This window comes from Chelon labrosus (assembly GCF_963514085.1).
Source record: "Chelon labrosus genome assembly, chromosome: 24".
Classification (NCBI taxonomy): Eukaryota; Metazoa; Chordata; class Actinopteri; order Mugiliformes; family Mugilidae; genus Chelon; species Chelon labrosus.
In genome coordinates, this window is record NC_140357.1 from 11887427 (window position 1) to 11907948 (window position 20522).

At 38.5% G+C, this 20522-nt stretch overlaps 1 protein-coding gene and 1 long non-coding RNA gene across 5 annotated transcripts; one reads left to right on the forward strand and one right to left on the reverse strand.

The window, feature by feature from the left end:
* The first annotated feature begins 100 nt into the window (after positions 1 to 100).
* LOC311509388 (uncharacterized protein) lies at positions 101 to 3230 on the forward strand. Of its 4 annotated transcripts, XM_084574582.1 has the most exons (8): positions 101 to 534; positions 651 to 725; positions 820 to 1505; positions 1956 to 2001; positions 2103 to 2194; positions 2303 to 2413; positions 2562 to 2805; positions 2964 to 3230. In XM_084574582.1, the coding sequence occupies exons 2-8, from the start codon at positions 714 to 716 to the stop codon at positions 3144 to 3146; spliced, it is 1374 nt and encodes a 457-aa protein (XP_084430708.1). In that variant the 5' UTR covers positions 101 to 534; positions 651 to 713; the 3' UTR covers positions 3147 to 3230. The 4 variants fall into 4 exon arrangements, with proteins under 4 accessions (XP_084430708.1, XP_084430705.1, XP_084430707.1 ...); XM_084574579.1 differs by having other exon boundaries at positions 2562 to 3105; XM_084574581.1 differs by having other exon boundaries at positions 656 to 725; positions 2562 to 3105.
* Positions 3231 to 3365: 135 nt separating this feature from the next.
* LOC311509390 lies at positions 3366 to 5282 on the reverse strand. The gene is made up of 3 exons (XR_014699829.1): positions 4626 to 5282; positions 3631 to 4333; positions 3366 to 3538 (listed from the first exon to the last, which is right to left on the reverse strand). It is a non-coding gene; the product is annotated as an uncharacterized lncRNA (long non-coding RNA).
* Between the last annotated feature and the right edge of the window lie 15240 nt (positions 5283 to 20522).

Genomic DNA, 20522 nt, shown 5'->3' on the forward strand with positions numbered 1-20522 from the left:
TTAACAGTCCATGGTTAAGGCCCATGAACTGTAAATACCATAAATACCATTAGTGACTGTATGGTAAATACAATTTTGTGTCAAAAAGTTGAAAGAATACTTTTAAAACAGCAAGCAAAAAATTACAACTCAAAATACCAAATAAAAAAAATCAAACAAAAAAATTAAATTCAATTAAAAAATACAAGATTGCAATGAAATAATTTTAGTAATCGTGTAAAATATTTGTCTTTGCTTCGTTCTCAGTTTTGTTTGATGCCGTTTTCTTTGATTACGATTCCAGCCTTCTCGTTTGCGCTCCCTGATTTTTTGGTTGCGGTTTTGACACAAATGTGACTGGTGGGTGGGATTTTCACGGGTGCATTGCCATTGGCCATTTATGTTTGACGGACAGCTAAGCAAGCGTATGAAGCGTATGCCGTACTCTGCTTCTGATTGGTTCTAACAACGTCATCACCTGCGCGACACAGTTCTGACCAAAATACCGCCAAACAGAAGAAGAAGAAGTAACCATTCCAGCAAAGAAAATGTACGGTAAGTAAATTGCTGTTGTTAAGTAGTGCCGTTGATTAACACTATATTATTAAAACCCAGATGGCAAAACTCTCTCTTGGCGGTTCTGAATGTGACTCCCCCCTTCTTCTTTTAAGGGAAGACCTACGACAGAGAGGTTTTTACAAAGTAGAGGAACTTTGCCTACGATCTCTTGCAGAATGCAGTCCGAGGTAAGACAGGACATGCATACACTTTATGATTCAGTTAATTTCGACAAATTATTAACAGTTATAACTATTACTGATTGTACATTATTGTTTACAGGAGCAAGTACGAACTGAGTTCTTACAAAGAATGCAAGCAAGATTCCTCTTAATATTGAGAAATGGAACACCAGACCTCGAATATCTATTAGATGTTGCCCAGCAGGAGCTGTCTTTAGCAGTAGCAGCATCACAACACCTACATCTCCCACCAGAACTTATCAACGGCCTACAGGAGCTGATCAACACCATTAGCTTGTCGGTAACTCATGCTCAGCAAGCATGCGTTAATGTGTCCGATATTGTGACTGTTACTGTGGGTAGGCTGGGACGGCCCCGTCTAGACATCACAGGGGGTGATATTGAAAGTCTTCTTTCTAATGGACTGCCTGTAGAACATCTAGCAAACCTGTATGGTGTGTCAAGAAGTACGTTTTACAGGAGAATGCAGGAACATGATCTATCTGTCCGTGGTTGCTATTCCAGCATGTCTGATGATGAACTGGATATTGTTGTGAGGTCTATAAAGACAAGAATGCCCCACGCTGGATACCGACTGGTAAAGGGTGAGCTGTTAGCTAGAGGCCATCGCGTGACATGGCGTAGAGTGTGGAGCAGTGTGCAGCGTGTGGATGGAGCTGGGGTTTTGGCCAGAATGATACAGGTTGGATTTGTAGCTCGTAGAACGTACAGTGTTCCTGCACCTCTGTCCTTGGTTCATGTGGACACTAACCATAAACTAATCAGGTCAGTATGGGATCTCTAGTGCATGCCTATGACATTTATAGAATACAGAATATCTTTTTATTTGTCATTGTAACAAGTACAACAAAATTGAGCAGTCTTTGTTCAGTGAAGCTATAAATAATTAAGATAAAAGAGATCAGAAAAGTACTCAAAACCCTCACACACCCACACATCCATGCATCCCAACCACACACATACATACACCCAAGTACATATAAATCTCAAATCTCACACACCCACCCACACATATCACAGCCATACACATCCACATTCATACTGTATAAAACTATACTTTGGTAACATAATTTAGTGTAGTAATGGCTGTTGGATAAAAGCTGTTTTTCAGTCTGTTTTTATGGATCTGTATCTACTGCTGGATGGCAGCAGTTCAAACAGATTAAGCACATTGAATGTCAATTTAGTGTGACAATGTAATGTTGAATTTTTCAGATTTAACATGGTCATATTCAGTGGGATCGATGGCTTTTCAAGGAGGGTATGTACAATTACCAGTTTCACAAAATGAAGTAACAACTATATTTCTCTTATTACTGTAACAGAGTATTTCCCTTTTTGTTCAACCTTGTTTTTACACAGATCTTATACCTTGATGCGGCTGCAAACAACAAAGCCTCCACCGCTTTTTCTTTCTTTTTGGATGGTGTATGCAAACATGGATGGCCGTCAAGGTAGGAATCACTGACAGTTCTGTACCTCACCTATCCTGTCTCTGCGGCCACTACACTAGCGAGAAACAAAGGGTCTGGTAGATTTAACATATTTTATATTCTCCATAGAGTACGTGGTGACCAAGGGGTTGAGAATGTGGACATTGCCCAATGCATGTTCTCAGTGCGAGGAACTGGACGTGGAAGTTTCATAGCTGGGAAAAGTGTTCACAATCAGAGGTAAATGGAATGGAAACCTTTATTTAAATTCTCGGGAATACAAACACCAGTTGTAAATGACACTAGGCAATGGAACAATAATGTTGTTGATTAGTATACAGTGCACAAATGTTTTTTTTTTTTTTTACCTTTTCACTCCAATATCCAGAGTGGAGCGGCTGTGGCGTGACGTGTGGTCAGGAGTCACATGCACGTATTATGAACACCTACACTCACTGGAGGAAGAGGGGCTGCTTGACCTGTCAGATGTGGTTGACCTCTTCTGTGTGCATTATGCAATTCTGCCACGACTGAGGTCTGATCTGAAAGGCTTCTTGAACAGTTGGAACAATCATCCTCTAAGAACTGAAGGAAACCTGTCCCCAAACCAGCTGTGGCTACAAGTAGACCTTGTAAAAGCAGTTCTACCTGCAGTGGCTGTTTATTCTCACATTTTCACACTTAATATATCTGTACTTAAAATTACCTATGTATTGAAAAGATCAGTACATTGGTGTGTAAATAAGGATGCTGAAATGTTAGTGTTATCTAACCCTACTGTTTCTTCCAGCCCCCAGAGAACATCCCAGAGAGTGGTGACCCTGAGGATGGAGTGGTGGTGACAGAGATTCCCTGCCCCCTGTCAGAGAGGAACTTTGTCATCCTGCAAGAGGCAATAAATCCCACCATCTCACCACTATGCCATAAGGACCTGTACAGACAAACACGGCATCTTGTTCGCAGCCTGTCCTAAAATAAAATGAAATGTACAAAACTCTGTAATATGTAAGTATATCTCACTTGTACCTAGTTCTTGTTCACACCTAGAAGTGTGTCTGAATTTGTGTAGTTTTAGTACTTTTAGTTTATTTCCAAAATTTATGCTGCCAAATATGTCTGATGTCTGACTGGCCATAACAAATAAAAAAACCCATTGGACGTTCAGCTTGTGGTACAATAAACAACACAAAACTACTAGAAGTCTTCATATCTTTATTTAGAAAAACACTGCATGCCGTATTTCTTGACATTTCAAAATGTTGAGAACATATTAACACCTAACAGGTAATGCAGGTAAGGTGGAGGGCGACATCCTCCTGTTATACTTTTCAGTTTTGGGAAGGCTCCTTCAAACAAACTGGAGACCTAAAAAGTTCAATAAAAGGTTTAAGTACTCTTCTGGTTCTTCTGTCTGTGTGACAGACAAGGACTGTCAGGTGAAGAAATATGAATTTTACCTCTGAGTGAGACATGTCAAGATCCATGGTCAACGTCCTCTTTCCAAGACCTGCCTGCATATGCAGCAGGTCTTCTGCAGCTGAAGGGGTTGTAGTACAGTTGTTATGCAACAGAAAAATCGAAAAGTTAAATGGCTTCCAGATATTAGCCAATTTTGGCGACTTAAAAGCCACAGCACTTCGGCTAGGCCTCCGTCTGTAGTATCCTGGAAAAGACCTGCAACAGAGAAAAGATGTCAGTGCAATGTAAGAATAAGTCAATATAGTTTTCAAAGCACTACAGTTTGGGGTGGAGAGTGGGTGATAGAATCAATTGTAGTGAATATATATGTAGAAATGTCAGAAATGTTTTGAGCACTATGTATTAAAACCTTGCTTTTAGAAAAGATGTCACGCACAATGGTGTAAAGGACTGTCAGATATATCTTAATGTTCATGAGACATGTCCCAAAATATCTCCTCTGCCTTGTGGACTACTATGTTGACATCATATTAACAGGTTAAGCCAAACCAGCTTTCAAATGTCACACCTTCGCATTTCAGAGTCCATGCTGGTCCCCTGGCCTGATGTCTGACTCTGACTCCCTGGCCTGACATCTGTCTGTGTGCTGTTTCTGGGTTGTGTCCCCAATGAACTAGTAAGAATATTCAGTATATTCTGCACAGCTGCTGTGGCAGCTGCACTAGAGGGGGCAGAACCCTGCTGGAGAGTGAAATTAGCCATGCAGACATTACAACTGTGAAAAACGTTTCACATCACAACAATAATCTAAACAGTTACCTGACTTGCACAACACCCTATGGACCTATTGCACAGCAGCTCATTTCCCAGACAGACGTAAGCTAACCACATCTTGATTTTATTCTCTTAATTTAGTGAGTAAATTAAAACATTGCACGCAGGTCTACAGAACACTTATAGAATTGATTCATAGAATTATTCATAATTTGCCGAAATTAACTGAATCATAAAGTGTATGCATGTCCTGTCTTACCTTGGACTGCATTCTGCAAGAGATCGTAGGCAAAGTTCCTCTACTTTGTAAAAACCTCTCTGTCGTAGGTCTTCCCTTAAAAGAAGAAGGGGGGAGTCACATTCAGAACCGCCAAGAGAGAGTTTGGCCATCTGGGTTTTAATAATATAGTGTTAATCAACGGCACTACTTAACAACAGCAATTTACTTACCGTACATTTTCTTTGCTGGAATGGTTACTTCTTCTTCTTCTGTTTGGCGGTATTTTGGTCAGAACTGTGTCGCGCAGGTGATGACGTTGTTAGAACCAATCAGAAGCAGAGTACGGCATACGCTTCATACGCTTGCTTAGCTGTCCGTCAAACATAAATGGCCAATGGCAATGCACCCGTGGAAATCCCACCCACCAGTCACATTTGTGTCAAAACCGCAACCAAAAAATCAGGGAGCGCAAACGAGAAGGCTGGAATCGTAATCAAAGAAAACGGCATCAAACAAAACTGAGAAAGAAGCAAAGACAAATATTTTACACGATTACTAAAATTATTTCATTGCAATCTTGTATTTTTTAATTGAATTTAATTTTTTTGTTTGATTTTTTTTATTTGGTATTTTGAGTTGTAATTTTTTGCTTGCTGTTTTAAAAGTATTCTTTCAACTTTTTGACACAAAATTGATTCCATAAATACCAGGCCTCAGCTACACGTGAGTAAAGAGCCAGCCCCCTGTTCCCAGTAGCCAATCAGATGTCACTGCCAAGGGTTACACTGACGTCATGACTTCTCTTTGACAGCAGCGGCGGGGATTTAACACAACACTGATTCACATTCTACAAGTGAGTAAGTTAGAACCTGGCTTTAATGTAGGTTGTTGTGGAAAGCCATCTGCAGAAGTTATGCTAACCACTTTTCTTGTGTATTGAATATAAAGTGTTATCGATGTATGCTAACTTTATTAGCAGTTAACTAACTTGGTCAACTTAGCCGTAACAGATCATATTGTTTCTGTTTTGTCTACGTTGCTGCTCTTCGCCTGTTTGTATTTATTTTTATACTCAGTAATACTTTCTGTTGTTGTCAACCTCCTCCGTGCATGTTACAGTCGTATTTCAACTCACTGCTGAGAAGATGAAGAAGCTGCTGCTGGTGCCGCTGCTCGGTCTGGTTGCTACATGTGAAGCTAACTCAGGTACGTTCATGTTTTCATTTTGTCTGTGTCATCACACACTTCACGAAACACGTGTTGTGAAGATCAGACCCTGAATTTATTTTTAAAGTAAACTGGCATGAAACGATATCTTGAGTTTTATTCATTGTACAAGTCGGCTTTGTTATTTATTGTTTTTTTCTTCTCCTTCCTTTTTAATGGTGGTTGACATACGAGCTTAAAGGTGCATTACCGCCACCAACTGGACAAATGTGGAACATGAGATTAAACGAAAAATGATGATGTAACGTCTTGCGCTGTCATTTGTCTTAGTATTAAGTAGCAGAACATCATCAGTGATGGTTAAATTAAAGTTAAAAATTTAAGTTATTGAAAATGAAGTAAAGGATTTTTTGATAAAAACTAATGTAAAATGAAATTATTTAATCCCTGTTTATGAATGACATGTTTTTATATCTGTCTTTATTTTGTAGTCCTCTACGAGACAGTGGGTGATGAAGTCGTCCTTAGCTCAGGCCCTGTGACTGGTCCCATCACCGTCATCACATGGACACATAACAGGAGCATTATCGCTGAGTGGTTTAGAAACAACCCTACATTCTACAAGCCCTTCACAGGTACAGTCAGTCAAGATTTAACAGTTAATTATTCTGTGCAGATAGATGTTTGACTACTGGTTTCACATAGCACCTTTATACCAAAGGCCCTCAATATAAACAGCCTTAATTCTTCTATAACACATATTACACACTCTGATTAAAGGATTTTAATGTGATTCTGGTCGGGAGAAGGAATTTAATTCATCAAGTTTAATGTAAACGGTGAAAATAAGCGGTTGATTTAAAGGATTGATTTTAGTTTTTGTTGTTAACTCTTTTAACACCCTTACATTGTGGAGACAATGAAACAAAAATACCAGAATATGTTGAAGTCAATTTTAAGGAATTTTAAACAGTTTAGATTATCCCTGGATACGTCATTACAGTGTCTGAGTCCATCCAGTTTACTTTGTTATTATCTCCTTAAAATTTAATTTTTAAAGTTAATACCTTTAGTAACAAACCCCGCGACCCATAACAGGAATAAGCCGGTACAGAAGATGAATGAATGAATTTAATAACACATTATTTTGCTTTTAGGTCGCTGTAAACTGAACACCACAACTGGAGAGCTGATCATCTCAAACCTGACACTAGAGCACAATGGCAGTTACACAGCAGAGATCAACGACAAAGTCTTGAACACAACTGAACTCAGTGTTATCTGTAAGAGGAGGAAGTTTGACTGAAGTTTGTCTTGATTATTAATTTATTTATTCATCTGATCTCTAATAAAATGTTTGTTTCTATCAGCTGCTGTTCCTACTCCCACTATCTCCAAAAGCTGTGACGATCAGATGACCCACTGTGTTCTCACCTGTGAAGGCATCACTACAGACTCTGAACCAGTCACCTATACTTGGTGGTCAGGTGATGTGATGAAAAGTGAAACCAAGGAGCTCAACATAACAAAGGTACAAACATGATGATGGTGTTAGTAGGTGAATGTGACATATTCAAGCATCGCTCTGAGACTTTACACCAAACATCATCTTCTATAATCTGGAAGTATAAAGACAAAAGTAGCATTTTGGTTCATGAGATTCTGGCTAATGTTGTTTTTCCTCTGGTTTTCTAGGAGGTGAAGGAACATTTGTTTTTCTGTGTGGTGAAAAATCCAGTCAGCTCTAACAGGAGCAAAGAAGTCCTCAACCCTTTCATCACCTCCTCCTCCAACACTGGTGAGTTTCACATCTACATTTATCTACATCATATTCTCAGAAGTGTCTCAGCTACATTAGAATACAGCGTGCTTACAAACCATTTACAGGTTTTATTTTTTTTTGTAGGGAATAACGATAACAGTCTGTTTGGGTTATTGATGCTGGTGCCGATTGTTGGTGTCGTTGGTGTCGTCATTTACAAACGCAAACGCAAACACAGCATAGGTAAGAATTCACAGCAGATTATAATTTTTCTACCAAATTAACATTGATTTGTGTATTATCATTATGAACATATTTATTTCCATTGTTCATTTCTCCAGATGTGGTATGCCTGCACAGTTATTGCTTTTATTGTTTGTTATGTTTAAGTTTGTTTTATAAAATGTTAGAAATTAGTGACAGGTGTACTGATCATGACAACTCTCTATTTCTCAGTGAGCTTTTCACCACTATATTCATGTTTCACAACCAAAGCTGGAGCTGGTGAGTAACATGTTAATTATCTGTGGAGACAGATAACTCACTAACCTGTGAACCAAAGTGAATATTAATATTTTCATACCTGGGATGAGAAAATAATAAATTCTGTGTCGACTCTATTTAAGTTTTGTTGTAAAATCTTTCTTTTATTTTTGGACAGCTCAACCGCCAGTAGTTGGTGTTATCAACAATGAGCCTGGTGAGTAAAATATTATTTAATAATGTGAATATTAGACAGTGTTACAGATACATTATGGTCCTGATGATTATTTTAACTCTTCTATCAGTCCAATCAAGGACAAACGTCCTCTGTCCACCTAGAGAATTAAATGTAGATGTATGTCTAGAGAGTAAAACGTTTTGAGATAAAACTGCAGTACTATGAATCAACTATTTGAATGTACTATTTTATAGTGTTTTATCAACAGTAAACTAAAATCTATTCATGTGATCATTGTGTCCTTTGACAGAGACGGTGAACGACCTGTTGATTGGTGAAGACAACAATACAGTCATTCTCCAACAGATTGTTTCAGCTCCTCTTCAACAGTGAACGTTACAGAACGTCATTCATACCAAACTCAGTCCAGCTGAACAACAACTCACCTTTCTGTAACAGATTGTTGTTCATGTTAATGCTCCTCCTGCCATATTATCATTAGTATTATTATTATACACTGCCAGGCCAAAAAAAAGCACACATTCTCTGTATCATTGTTTCAATAAGCTTCTCCAATGTCACCAGACTTATTTCCATCCAGTGTTGCATTAATTTTTCACCAAGATCTTGTATTGATGATGGAGAGTCTGACCACTGCACAAAGAATGATCCTTCTCAAATAGACTAACATCTTTTCCACGACCACAGGATGTGTCTTTAGACGTGGTTGTTGAAGAAATGAGAAGCTGTTCATTGCATCAGTTGTGGTTAAATAACATGCAGTAATTATCCAATAGGAGACTCCTACCTATTTGCTTAGTTAAATCTAGGTGGTGACTTTTTTTTTTGTATATTATTATTATATCCTATCTGTGCGACTAAGCTACTGTAAGCATTTAAAAAATGTAAATCAAATGCCTCTGTGTCTGAGCCAGTAGAAGAAACTGTGAAATGTGTGGTTTAGTGAAGACGGGTGTAAAATCTGAAGCTGTGTTTTAGTAACGATGCACATGAAAGAAGAAACTTGAACCTGTGACTGATGACAACTATTAGGTTTAGTAATTTGTTTACATTACATTTCTTCATCTGCAGCTCTTTCCTACATTGATGGCTGCTGTCCAGTGACTTTTGATAGTTGAGGCTCTTTTTTATTTTTTCAGACAGGTACTTCCTTCCTGCTGCTGTACAACCACATATGTAGTCTTGTATTATTTATTTCTTTACTTTTTTATTTCTTGCGTGCACTGTTCTTAAACTGTATGCTGCTGTAAAACTGCAAAATAAAGGGATTTTCTACTTTTATTGAAAAAAAAAAAACATAAGGCTGAGTATTCATATTGACATTTATGAATATCATGAATAATGACAATAGGACAGAGCTGCATCAACAATGTCATGGCTACAAGAATGATGTGAAAGTACCTGAGATATGGGTATGGCACTTGAGAGAAGAAAAAAAATAAACAAAATAACATAGAGTCAAGTAAAACGGTGATAAATAGATATAGATGAGGATAAATAACTCTCTTCATAGACAATAATTATCTAAATCTACTTTTATGTACTATTTAGTATACATGCAGTACAGTAAAACCTACAAATACTTCAGATATATCATTTGTGAATAAAGTGTAAATTAACCTTAATTAACTGGTAACCACTTTGACTGCATATTACTGTAAATGTAGAAAATAAGTTTTATGCTGAAAAGACAGTTTACAGTTAAATCCTAAAGAGTGCATCTAAACTCGCATCTGTTCATTTACAAACTGGTTTTATTTTCACGTATGCATCCGTTCACATACTGAATAAAGTTGTGCCCAAAGTAAAGTGATTGAAGTCCCCAGTTGTTAGAGAATAATTTCCATGGTCCCTCTTTGGCGTCTTCAGTCTCACTCTGGCTGTCTACAGACACAGCTGTAGAGTTAGATGATAACGTTCTCCATCACTGGAGGACACTTTGTATTTCCTAGCTGGTGTGAATCCTTATCTTCATGTTTATGTACTGTAGCCATTGGATGTTAACACATCTCCCCTTTGTTGCCTCGATCCACCTTTCTAGTATAAAAATCTGAGTTCACTGCTTGTCCCTTAGAACTGAGGTGGACTCATGCACTTACGGTATGTTGTGATGACGAATCTTCTGTTCTCCTCGATCGAGCCTAAATAAACTCCTTCAGCATAAGACATACAGGACTCTGGTGCTTCTTCTTCTTCATCGGCATCACCACAAATTCCTAACAATTGGCGTCACGAACAGGATTTTAATAGAACAATGACTCGGTAAGTGCAAATGTATAATGTCTTGTTACATATTGTGCCTTGCCCTGTCTGCGTTTGACAAGATCACGAACTAAAAATGTAATATGGGAGATAAACTATTGATAAAGAACTCGTATTAACAGTGATACTTCATTATTAATTCTGTATAAGAAAAACGTTTTAACTTAAAGTGAATGACCAATTTTTGCAGAGTGCTTGTATGGTTGTGAGGAAGAGCTGGGTGAGCTTATCACTTTTCTGCGTGCGGTGAAAGCCCATGCTCGTCACAGAAGGGCCCACCTGAGACCTCTGGTCATAGGAAAGGGATTTCGGGGTGGATTGAAAGAGATCTGCTTCACCAAGATCGGGGACCACCCATCTGTGTCCGTCGGGAACAAAACTAAATGTGTATACACTGAGACTAAACATCTACCTTCACATGTACATCACTGAAAATTTATGTAAGACCAGAAAACCTGTATGCTGCTGGAGTTGTTTTTGTATGTTTATTGAGTGTCCTGTTTGTTTGAATTTATACAATGGGTGCTCATCAGTCCAAAACGGGGTGAAACAAATTCACACACAACATTGACAGTGACAGAGGTCCACATTTGTCTCAAAAATCACACAGGCTCTCTCAAAAGCTCTTGGGTTCACTTGGCAATTACATGTTCCGTATCATCCACAAAGTTCAGGTCAGGTAGAAAGAATGAACTCGACCATTAAAGACAAACTGACAAAAACAATGATGCCGACGGGTTTGAAATGGCCTGACGCACTGCCATTGGTGTTGTACTCCATCAGGAGTGCACCAAATGCAACAACAGGACTAAGTCCACATGAAGTATTGATGGGCAGACCCATGTCCACAGGTGTAAGTCCACCCTTAACACCAAACAAAACTGCTCTGATTTGGACAGATGAGTACATGTTTGACTATGTGAAGAAACTAACTGAAATCTTACGAAAATATCACTTACAGGTGGCAGACAGACTCCCAAGACCTTCGGATGAGCCCATTCACCCTTTCAAAGAGGGGGATTTTGTACTAATAAAATCTTTGGAAAAGGTGTCTTTGTCTCCTAGGTGGAAGGGTTCATATCAGGTGTTGCTGTGGACAAGAACAGCCCTGAAAGTTGAAGGCCAAGGTTGAGTGGGCGGCTCACTCTGGTTCGTAATCGGAGGAGCTCTTCTCTTTGTTTTCCTCTGGGGATCCCTTTTGCTTTGGTTACAGATGGAGAACCATCAGAGTAATGTGAAAGGTCATCCAAACTCCAACGACGTTGATTAGAGCTGCCTAAGAGGGGAAGCTCTCAGCAGAGAGATCCTGTGGACATTGCAGTGATCTCATGTGGTGAGAAAGAACTGATGAACCCTCCAGCACTTCACATTAACATGAGTGTGAAGAAATATGATGCATTTGACACAAATGACCATGCTGAGACGTCCACGATCACACAGAAAGAAAGACTGTTGCTCATCCTCGATCCAGACGATCATCAGCTTCTGTTGTTTTTCAATGCCCAATTGATAGATGTGTTTTTGGTGATTGCTACATTGCTTAACTTGCAGTCCATGTCACAGGGAAAACCTTTTGGTACTTGCAGAATAAGAAACAATATAAAATTGAAAGAGATGGGTTGAAGATCATTCCTCCTGTCAACTGTCACTACTGTTACATTATTATGATTGCTTTGTCTTGCTTACTGTAATTCCACTTTGAAAGTTTCATATTTACCTTCATACGTTTAGTCTGATACTGATTGCCTATAATTGTCACATTGAATTGTTATGCAATCTTCATGTATTACTGTTATTGATTCATGTGTTGTACCAAGTGATTACACACCCTTATGACATCATCTGGATGAGACTAGACTTTGGGTTTTCCTCCATGACATTGAGTTTTTTTCCCGTAGGTCTGACTCCATGGTTAGAATAGTTAGCGTAGGGGTCTTTTTACCTCCTCTCGTCAAGAAAGGGGGGGTTTTTGGCTTCCTGTAAGTAGGTTCATGTGGCTGTGATTTCCAACGTGAGCCCTTCTAACACTTACGTCTTTCAGGGGTTCTTTATCCCATTGAGGGTTTGCCTCCAGCGGTCCTTGTTGACGGGAAGGTTGGATTCATGGGTCACATGTTAGATAAGCTGATATGCTGTATAAGAGGGGTGTGAATATTACATCATGATATTATTTGACTTACGTGATTCTGTGTTTAAATGTGTTTTTATTTTACAACACCATCTTTATCAATGTTGATGCATTTATTTGTTTAATTGTTTATTACATTTTGCATTTGATCTCATTGGGTTCTTGTATTGCGTGATGGTCTTTGATTCTGATGGCTTGACATTAACTCACCCTTAAGGTGCTAAATTATACTTGATCTTATGATCAATAAGAGGAGATTGTTAGAGAATAATTTCACTTCCCTATAGATAGTTTGTGTAGCTAATAGTCAATCCATCTGTGTCATAGTGTAGTTAATGTTAGATTACTGCTGGGGTCAGTTATCTGCCCTATTTTCTCTCTGAGGAACATGCCAAGGCCATGGTCCCTCTTTGGTGTCTTCAATCTCACTCTCTGGCTGTCTACAGACACAGCTGTAGAGTTAGATGATAAAGCCCTCCATCACTGGAGGACACTTTGTATTTCCTAGCTGGTGTGAATCCTTATCTTCATGTTTATGTACTGTAGCCATTGGATGTTAACACATCTCCCCTTTGTTGCCTCGGCCCACCTTTCTAGTATAAAAATCTGAGCTTTACTGTTTGACCCTTAGAACTGAGGTGGACTCATGCACTTATGTTGTGATGACGAAGCTTCTGTTCTCCTCGATCGAGCCTAAATAAACTCCTTCAGCAAAAGACATATAGGACTCTGGTGCTTCTTCTTCTTCATTGGCATCACCACAAATTCCTCCCGAACACCAGTGACCATGAAGGCATCCACACAGGTGAGTTCACCTCATGTGAGGTAATACCTCAGGTACAAGTATGTAGGTAAAGAGACAGCCCCTTTTTCTGAGTAGCCAGTGAGATGTCGGGTTGGGTGGACTGGACTTCGATCGGAACAGTGCGACACGGGAAAGGGAGAGGCCGCTCTTCATGGAAACTAATTAGTATAAAAAACGTTTCTAAACTTCATCAATTTCTAGCGCTTCATTTTATGATCTCAGGTAAGTCATCAATAATACATAAACCAATTAATTTGTAGTTTTATTAAATGTAGCCTTTTTACGGTAGAAACCACAAACGTTTTTGAGGAAGTGGAAAGTGCGCAATGTCACTTACTTTCAGTTTTACTGCGCGGTTGCTCCCGAATTGTTGTTTAAATACTGCTTAATTTATTTTATTCACAGCTTCTGTTTCCTGGAATAGTTTCTGACAGTGTTAGCAGTATAATTTGTGTTTTCTTTGTGATTTAAATTAATTTAGAAGACGATGAAGTCAGCTTTAACCACCGTGTTGTTCACACTTCTAACTCTGGAAATTGTCCCGGTCAGCTCCGGTAAGTTTAAGTTTGTTGAGATATACACAGCAAATAAAACTGTATATTAATGTTTAGTGTTTGAGACTTAGACACTCATGCTTGCTTTTCTATCAGAATAGAGGAATATATGAAGAAACAACGCTTGTTTACCACATTAAACAAGTAGATTTATTCGTATTTTTTTGACATTTTCTGCACTGAACAAACAATTCAGATGGTCGTTGTCAGTGTTGCAGTGTTTTTGTGGTGAAATAAAACATGAAAATGAGAGATTATCTCACTAAAATTAAAATTAAATCCAAAAATTCAATGTAAATAAAATGGAGGGCTGTTCTCCTCCATTAATATTCTGTTTACCCAAGACCCAAACTATACTGTGTGCTCTACAGGAGTATACAGCTACACAAATATAGTTTGTTGCTATAATTTAAAGAATGACAGGTTTTGATATTGTTCTTTATTTTACAGACATCTACAAGAAAGTAGGAGACACAGTTGTCCTTAGTCCAGACTCTGTGGATGCTCCCATCACCAGCATAATATGGAAACATAATTCAAACCTCGCTGTGAAGTGGTATGGAGACAAGATTGACTTCTACCTGAACTACAAAGGTATTTAGGGAAGGAAGGAAGGGATGTGTTTCTCACTTGTCACCAGGGGTAGTAGGTGTGACTGGTTGAATGCCTAATGAATATCACCCGCATCTGCCTGTGGATCTGTTTGTTTGATACAGAGAGAGGGTGAGGTAGGGTGCTGATTTTTCTGTTGACCTCTTAAGCTATTGTTCATCATAGTTTAGTCATTGAAATCCATCCGTGTAATGATATGACAAAAAGTATGTGTTCTCAAATGTGTTAAAATAGAGTAACTTTGTCCTGATAGTCACACTACAAACGCCTTTAATTAAATCCCTGAAAACACACAGAACACCTTCAGTCTTCTTTGGTAGATAACTGTTGATATAATTTTAGATCGCTTTAAACTGAACACCACAATTGGAGAGCTGATCATCTCAGGCGTGTCACCAGAGGACAGTGGCAGCTACACAGCAGAGATCAACAACAGAGTCCTGAACCCAACTAAAATCCTGGTTATCTGTAAGTGGAGGAGATATGACTCAAGCTAGTCTGGAATATCTGATAATTTATTCATCTGAACTCTAATGAAATGTTTGTTTGTTTCCATCAGCTGCGGTTCCTAAACCCATTGTGTCAGAAAGCTGTGATGCTGAAAAGACCCACTGTGTTCTCACCTGTGAAGGCATCACTACAGACTCTGGACCAGTCGTCTATTCCTGGTGGTCAGATGACGTGATGAGGAGTAAAAACAAGGAGCTAAAAATAACAAAGGTGAATGTGATCAGTAACAGACAGATGTTGTTGCAGTGTAGATTATAGAGTAATTCACAAGTTCATGTGTTATTTGCATCTGATTGCATCTGATATATATATTTGGTCAAATTGTATGTAAATGCACACAAGGTTTTAAATATAACATAAGAGGTAAAATAATCCTTTAATTTATCCCACAGTGGGGAAATTTCCAGTGTTGCAGCAGCATATGCAGTGCACACAGGATTAGATTAGAATAGATTTAATGGCTGTTTGCACAGGTACATTGGATTTCTTGTGTGACGTTTCCTGGGTCATTTTTTTTATGAAAAACAAAGGTAAACAGAAGGTAAACATTAAATAAATACAAAATTCAGTAGTAGTTATACGTATATCTACTGGGAGCAGTACAAAATACATGTACCAGTATTGATGGTAGTGGATAGAAACACTCAGTACTTTACAATTTTTGTTGATTTTCTGGAAGTTAAGTTAAGATTTGTTTCTTCATTTGGAGGGAAGTCTTCATCATTAGGTTTGATGTAATTGTAAAAAAAAAAAAAAAAAGAACTTTCTCTTCAAAACTTCTCTCAAGAAATTGTAATATGTATGTTTGTTTTATGAGCTTCAATCTAATGTACTTCTAACTGGATTTCTAGGAGGAGAAGTCGTCTTTCTTCTGGTGTACGATGAAAAACCCAGTCAGTACTAAAAGCAGCAAGCGAGTCGTCAACCCGGTCCTCATCTACAACGCAGGTGAGCTGTCACATCAGCAAATGTCTACACCAATCAGCCACAACATTATAACCACTAACTGGTATAGGGATGCACGGTAACTTTTTTAAAAAACGATACCGATAACCGATAACTTTCCGCTTCCAAAGGCCAATACCGATAACATACCTGAAGATTTTTTGAAAGCCTCACTAATGGGTACAATGTTTCAAATGACTTTTCATGTTCGAGGTATTAAAGCTGGTGCTGATTTTTCCACCTCATGGCACTTCCTTTAAACATTTATTACAAACAGCCAGAGAAATGTCATCCTCGTAAACTTTGAAAAAGTCCCACGCCACCGCCGCCGCCATGTTGTTTGTTTACAACGAACAAACTTGAATGTGCTGCATTCAAGTGGTGAGAGAGGCGCCTCATTGAGCGCTGGACCGTACGTCAGCGTCGCCGCCATATTGGCTCTGTCCCGCGAACCAATACGAGTTAATTGAACGAACTTTATTAAGCGTCTTCTATAAAGTACTATAAGCATTTACACTTTCATATACGAACGTATATATTCAGGAAACCGATAGGAACCAAAAACAACGTCTGATTACATTCTCAGTAGTTAATGTTACATTGTTTTTGGTTCGTGTGTTAATATGTAGGCCTAAATGAGAGGCATTAACTTACAGCACTTTGTAGAAGACGCTTAATAAAGTTCACTCCATTCACTCGTGTTGGTTCTAGGGACAGAGCTGCCTCCTCCAATATGGCGGCGACGTTGTCGTATCGCAACAACGGGCCAACCCGCTCAATGAGGCGTCTATCTATGGGTTTTCCGATCTTTTATGTTTCTGTGGTTTATGTGTAACATCCTGGGTAATGGCAGCTACTACCAAAATAATTACCGAGTTGACGAGTTGTATTCCGACATGATGGAGTATTTTAATGATTATTTTTTATTATTATTATTCAGGCAGAATGTTGTTTTTCCGATTATACCGATGCCACTTGAACGCAGCATTCACTTCAGGCCGTTCAGGTCTCGTGGGAGTTGGAGCGATTGATTAAAACAACCACTCACACCGCAGTAGGGCCTACTGACAAAAATATATATTATATATTATCGGGGCCATTTGTTATGATATCGGACTTATAGGAATGGCGTCATAATTTCCAGATATCGGACCTCTACTAACCGGTGAAGTGAATAATGCTGATTATCTGGTTATCATGGCTCCTGTCAGTGGGTGAAATATATTGGGGAACATTTTGTCCTCAGAGTTAATGTTAGAAGCAGGAAAAAGACAAGGATAAAGTTGTGATGTCTAGACAACTCAGTCAGAAAATTCCCAAAACTGCAGTTCTTGTGGAGTGTTCCTGGTCTACAAAAGTGGACCAAATTCTACCCAAATGTACAAGAGAATGCCACAGGAGGTCATTCCTGCCTGTGGCCATCAAACTTTATAACTCCTCCCGCTGAGTGTTGGTCACTCTTTAACACTTAGATGCTGTTAATTTATTTGCAACCTCTACCTCTGCATATTGTGAATACTTGTTATTGTTCCTTACTTTAAATGCATCTTACTTATTTTTTATATATTTTTGTATTACCTTTATTCAACTAGCAACTGTCACTTTATGGGAGCAACAGCAACAAAACAAATTCATTGAAGGATGAATAAAGTATTCTGATTCTGAAAGGAGAAGATGGTTGTGGACGGCCAAGGATCACTGATACATGTGTGGAGCAAAGACTGTCTAGGGTGCTCTGATCCAACCAACGCTTGATCGTAGCTCAAACTGCTGAAGAAAGTAATGCTGGTTCTGATGAAAAGGTGTCAAGTTTTGCCGCAACAACGTTGGTCCTAACATTGATTTAGATGTGGCACATACCACCAACCTAAGCACTGCTGCACACCTCGTCCACACTTTCATTATTTTATTCCCTGATGGTTTCTTTCAGCCAGGTGATGCTTCCTGCCACAAAGAAACATTGGTTCAGGAATGATTTGAGTTCAAGTTCAAGGTGTTGACTTGGCCTCCAAATTCTCCAGATCTCAGTCCAATCCATTTGCAGTGGGTTGTAATGTTTTATGGCTGAACTGTGTTTTATCTGTAAACATGGCTATTAAAAAAATAAGTGTGTTCAAATTGTATTTTCTTTTGCAGACGTCTACAAGAAAGTAGGTAATAAAGTTGTCCTTAGTCCAGGCCCTGTGACTGATATCAACAGTATAGTATGGAAACATGGATCGAACATCGGCGTACATTGGTTTGGAGGAACTGTTAAATTCTACCTGCACTTCACAGGTACAGCCATTTAAGATTTATTCATGGATAAGGGTTTTCCAAGTCTTTGTTTTTTTTTTGTTTTTTTTTTTACTTTTTCCCTTTTGTGCAGACAACAAAACACAAATACCTGAATATATTGAAGTCTTATTGAAAAATACAGACATGTGGATGGATTTCATTTTCAGTATAAGATTTTTAATGGATGCCCACATGGGCTTGATAGATTATAATTATAATCGACCAAACACATAGAATTGAAACCCTGAAGTATACTTTAAATTAAAGGATCTTTTAATATGTTTGGTCAATTTTAAGGAATTTATGCATCTTAATAAAATGTTATAATACTCAAATAATCACAGAGAACTTGAATGGAGCAGTCACTGCAATTTATTCCTTAAAGTAAAAACATGACTTATTGTCCTTTTAGATCGCTGTACGCTGAACGTCACAGCTGGAGAGCTGACCATCTCAGGCCTGACACTAGAGGACAGCGGCAGCTACACAGCAGAGATCAACAACAGACTCATGGACACAACTAAGATCCTGGTTATCTGTAAGTGGAGGAAATATGACTCAAGCTAGTCTGGAATATCTGATAATTTATTCATCTGAACTCTAATGAAATGTTTGTTTCCATCAGCTGGTGTTCCTACACCCACTGTGTCAGAAAGCTGTGATGATGAAAAGACCCACTGTGTTCTCACCTGTGAAGGCATCACTACAGACTCTGAACCAGTCGTCTATACCTGGTGGTCAGGTGACGTGATGAAGAGTGAAACCAAGGAGCTCAACATAACAAAGGTGAATGTGATCAGTAACAGACAGATCAAGTAATTCATACATTCAAGGACCATTTTTATTTCATGAACTTCAAGCTAATGCTGTTTTTCACTGGTTTTCTAGGAGGACAAGGATCCTTCATTTATCTGTAAGTTGGAAAACCCAGTCAGCTTTGAAAGCAGCAAAGAAGTCCTCAACCCTTTCATCACCCCCTCCTCCCTGTATGACCCTGGTGAGTTTCACATCTACATTTATCTGCATCGTATTCTCAGAAGTGTCTCAGCTAACATTAGAATACAGCGTGCTTACAAACCATTTACAGATTTTATTTTTCATGTTTTTTGTAGGGAATAACGATAACGGTCTGCATTGGTCATTGAAACTGTATTTGGTTCTGGTGCTTTGTGTCAGTGTTGTCGTCATTGTTTGTGCCGTTGGTGTCTTCATTTACAAACACATAACGGGTAAGAATTCACAGCAGATTATAATTATTCTACCAAATGAACATTGATTTGTGTATTATCATTTTAAACATATTTATTTGCATTGTTCACTTCTCCAGATGTGATATGCCTGCACAGTTATTGCTTTTATTGTTTGTTATGTTTAAGTTTGTTCTATAAAATGTTAGAAATTAGTGACAGGTGTACTGATCATGACAACTCTTTAATTATTTGTCAGGGAACTTACCATCACTATTACTTCGTGTACTTTCATGTTTCAAGACATTCCCATGCTGTCACACAGGTAGTGATGTTTATTATGTCCACCAGGTATATGTTGAGTCCTTGGATTGATTCTAACAGTGTTTCTATCATTTGTGTCTAAGTAATGCTCTATATAGATTATTTTCATCACAACACCTTTCAGAGCAATCTGCAGTACAGAGAAAAGTCGAAAGCTGCAGTTTGTAGATTGTATGTCAGAAGAATTTGAAGACTTACCTTGTAAATGTGTTTTGAAGATGTGCACTCGTCGTGACGGTTCTTTTATTTTCTGACAGCAGACTCATCACAGGCCTCTTCTAACCCTGTACCTGGTGAGTAAAATAGAAGCTAAATGTTTTTACATTCACTAGGAGATAAAACTGTGAATGCTGAAGCTACTGTATGTAACTAAAAGATGTGCTGGTCATGACAGTTCTTTTATGATTTGACAGAGATGAAACCGTTGATTAATGGTAACAAGGATGTAGTCCAAGGATCATTCAATCTGGAAACCATCAATGAAACAGGTGAGTAAACTTCACACATATGTGATCATGTTGAGCTACATGGACGCTTCTTCCTCAGCAAAACAAACGTGTTGCAGAGAGCTACATCAAATTTATCTCCAGTATTCGACTGATGCTTGAAGCTGCATCCATTTGAGATCCCAGATTGTAAAAACTATCTTGTTTTTATCAGTTAATTCATCAAAGATAGAAGAAGACCAAGGAGTTTCAAGATGTTAGAGCCAAGAGCAGAT

Excerpts from the sequence above, each read along its gene's own strand:
- LOC311509388 (XM_084574579.1), top strand. Across the intron at positions 1,506-1,955 it reads ACTAACCATAAACTAATCAG|ATTTAACATGGTCATATTCA; the intron begins GTCAGTATGGGA and ends TGAATTTTTCAG. Across the intron at positions 2,002-2,102 it reads TCGATGGCTTTTCAAGGAGG|ATCTTATACCTTGATGCGGC; the intron begins GTATGTACAATT and ends GTTTTTACACAG.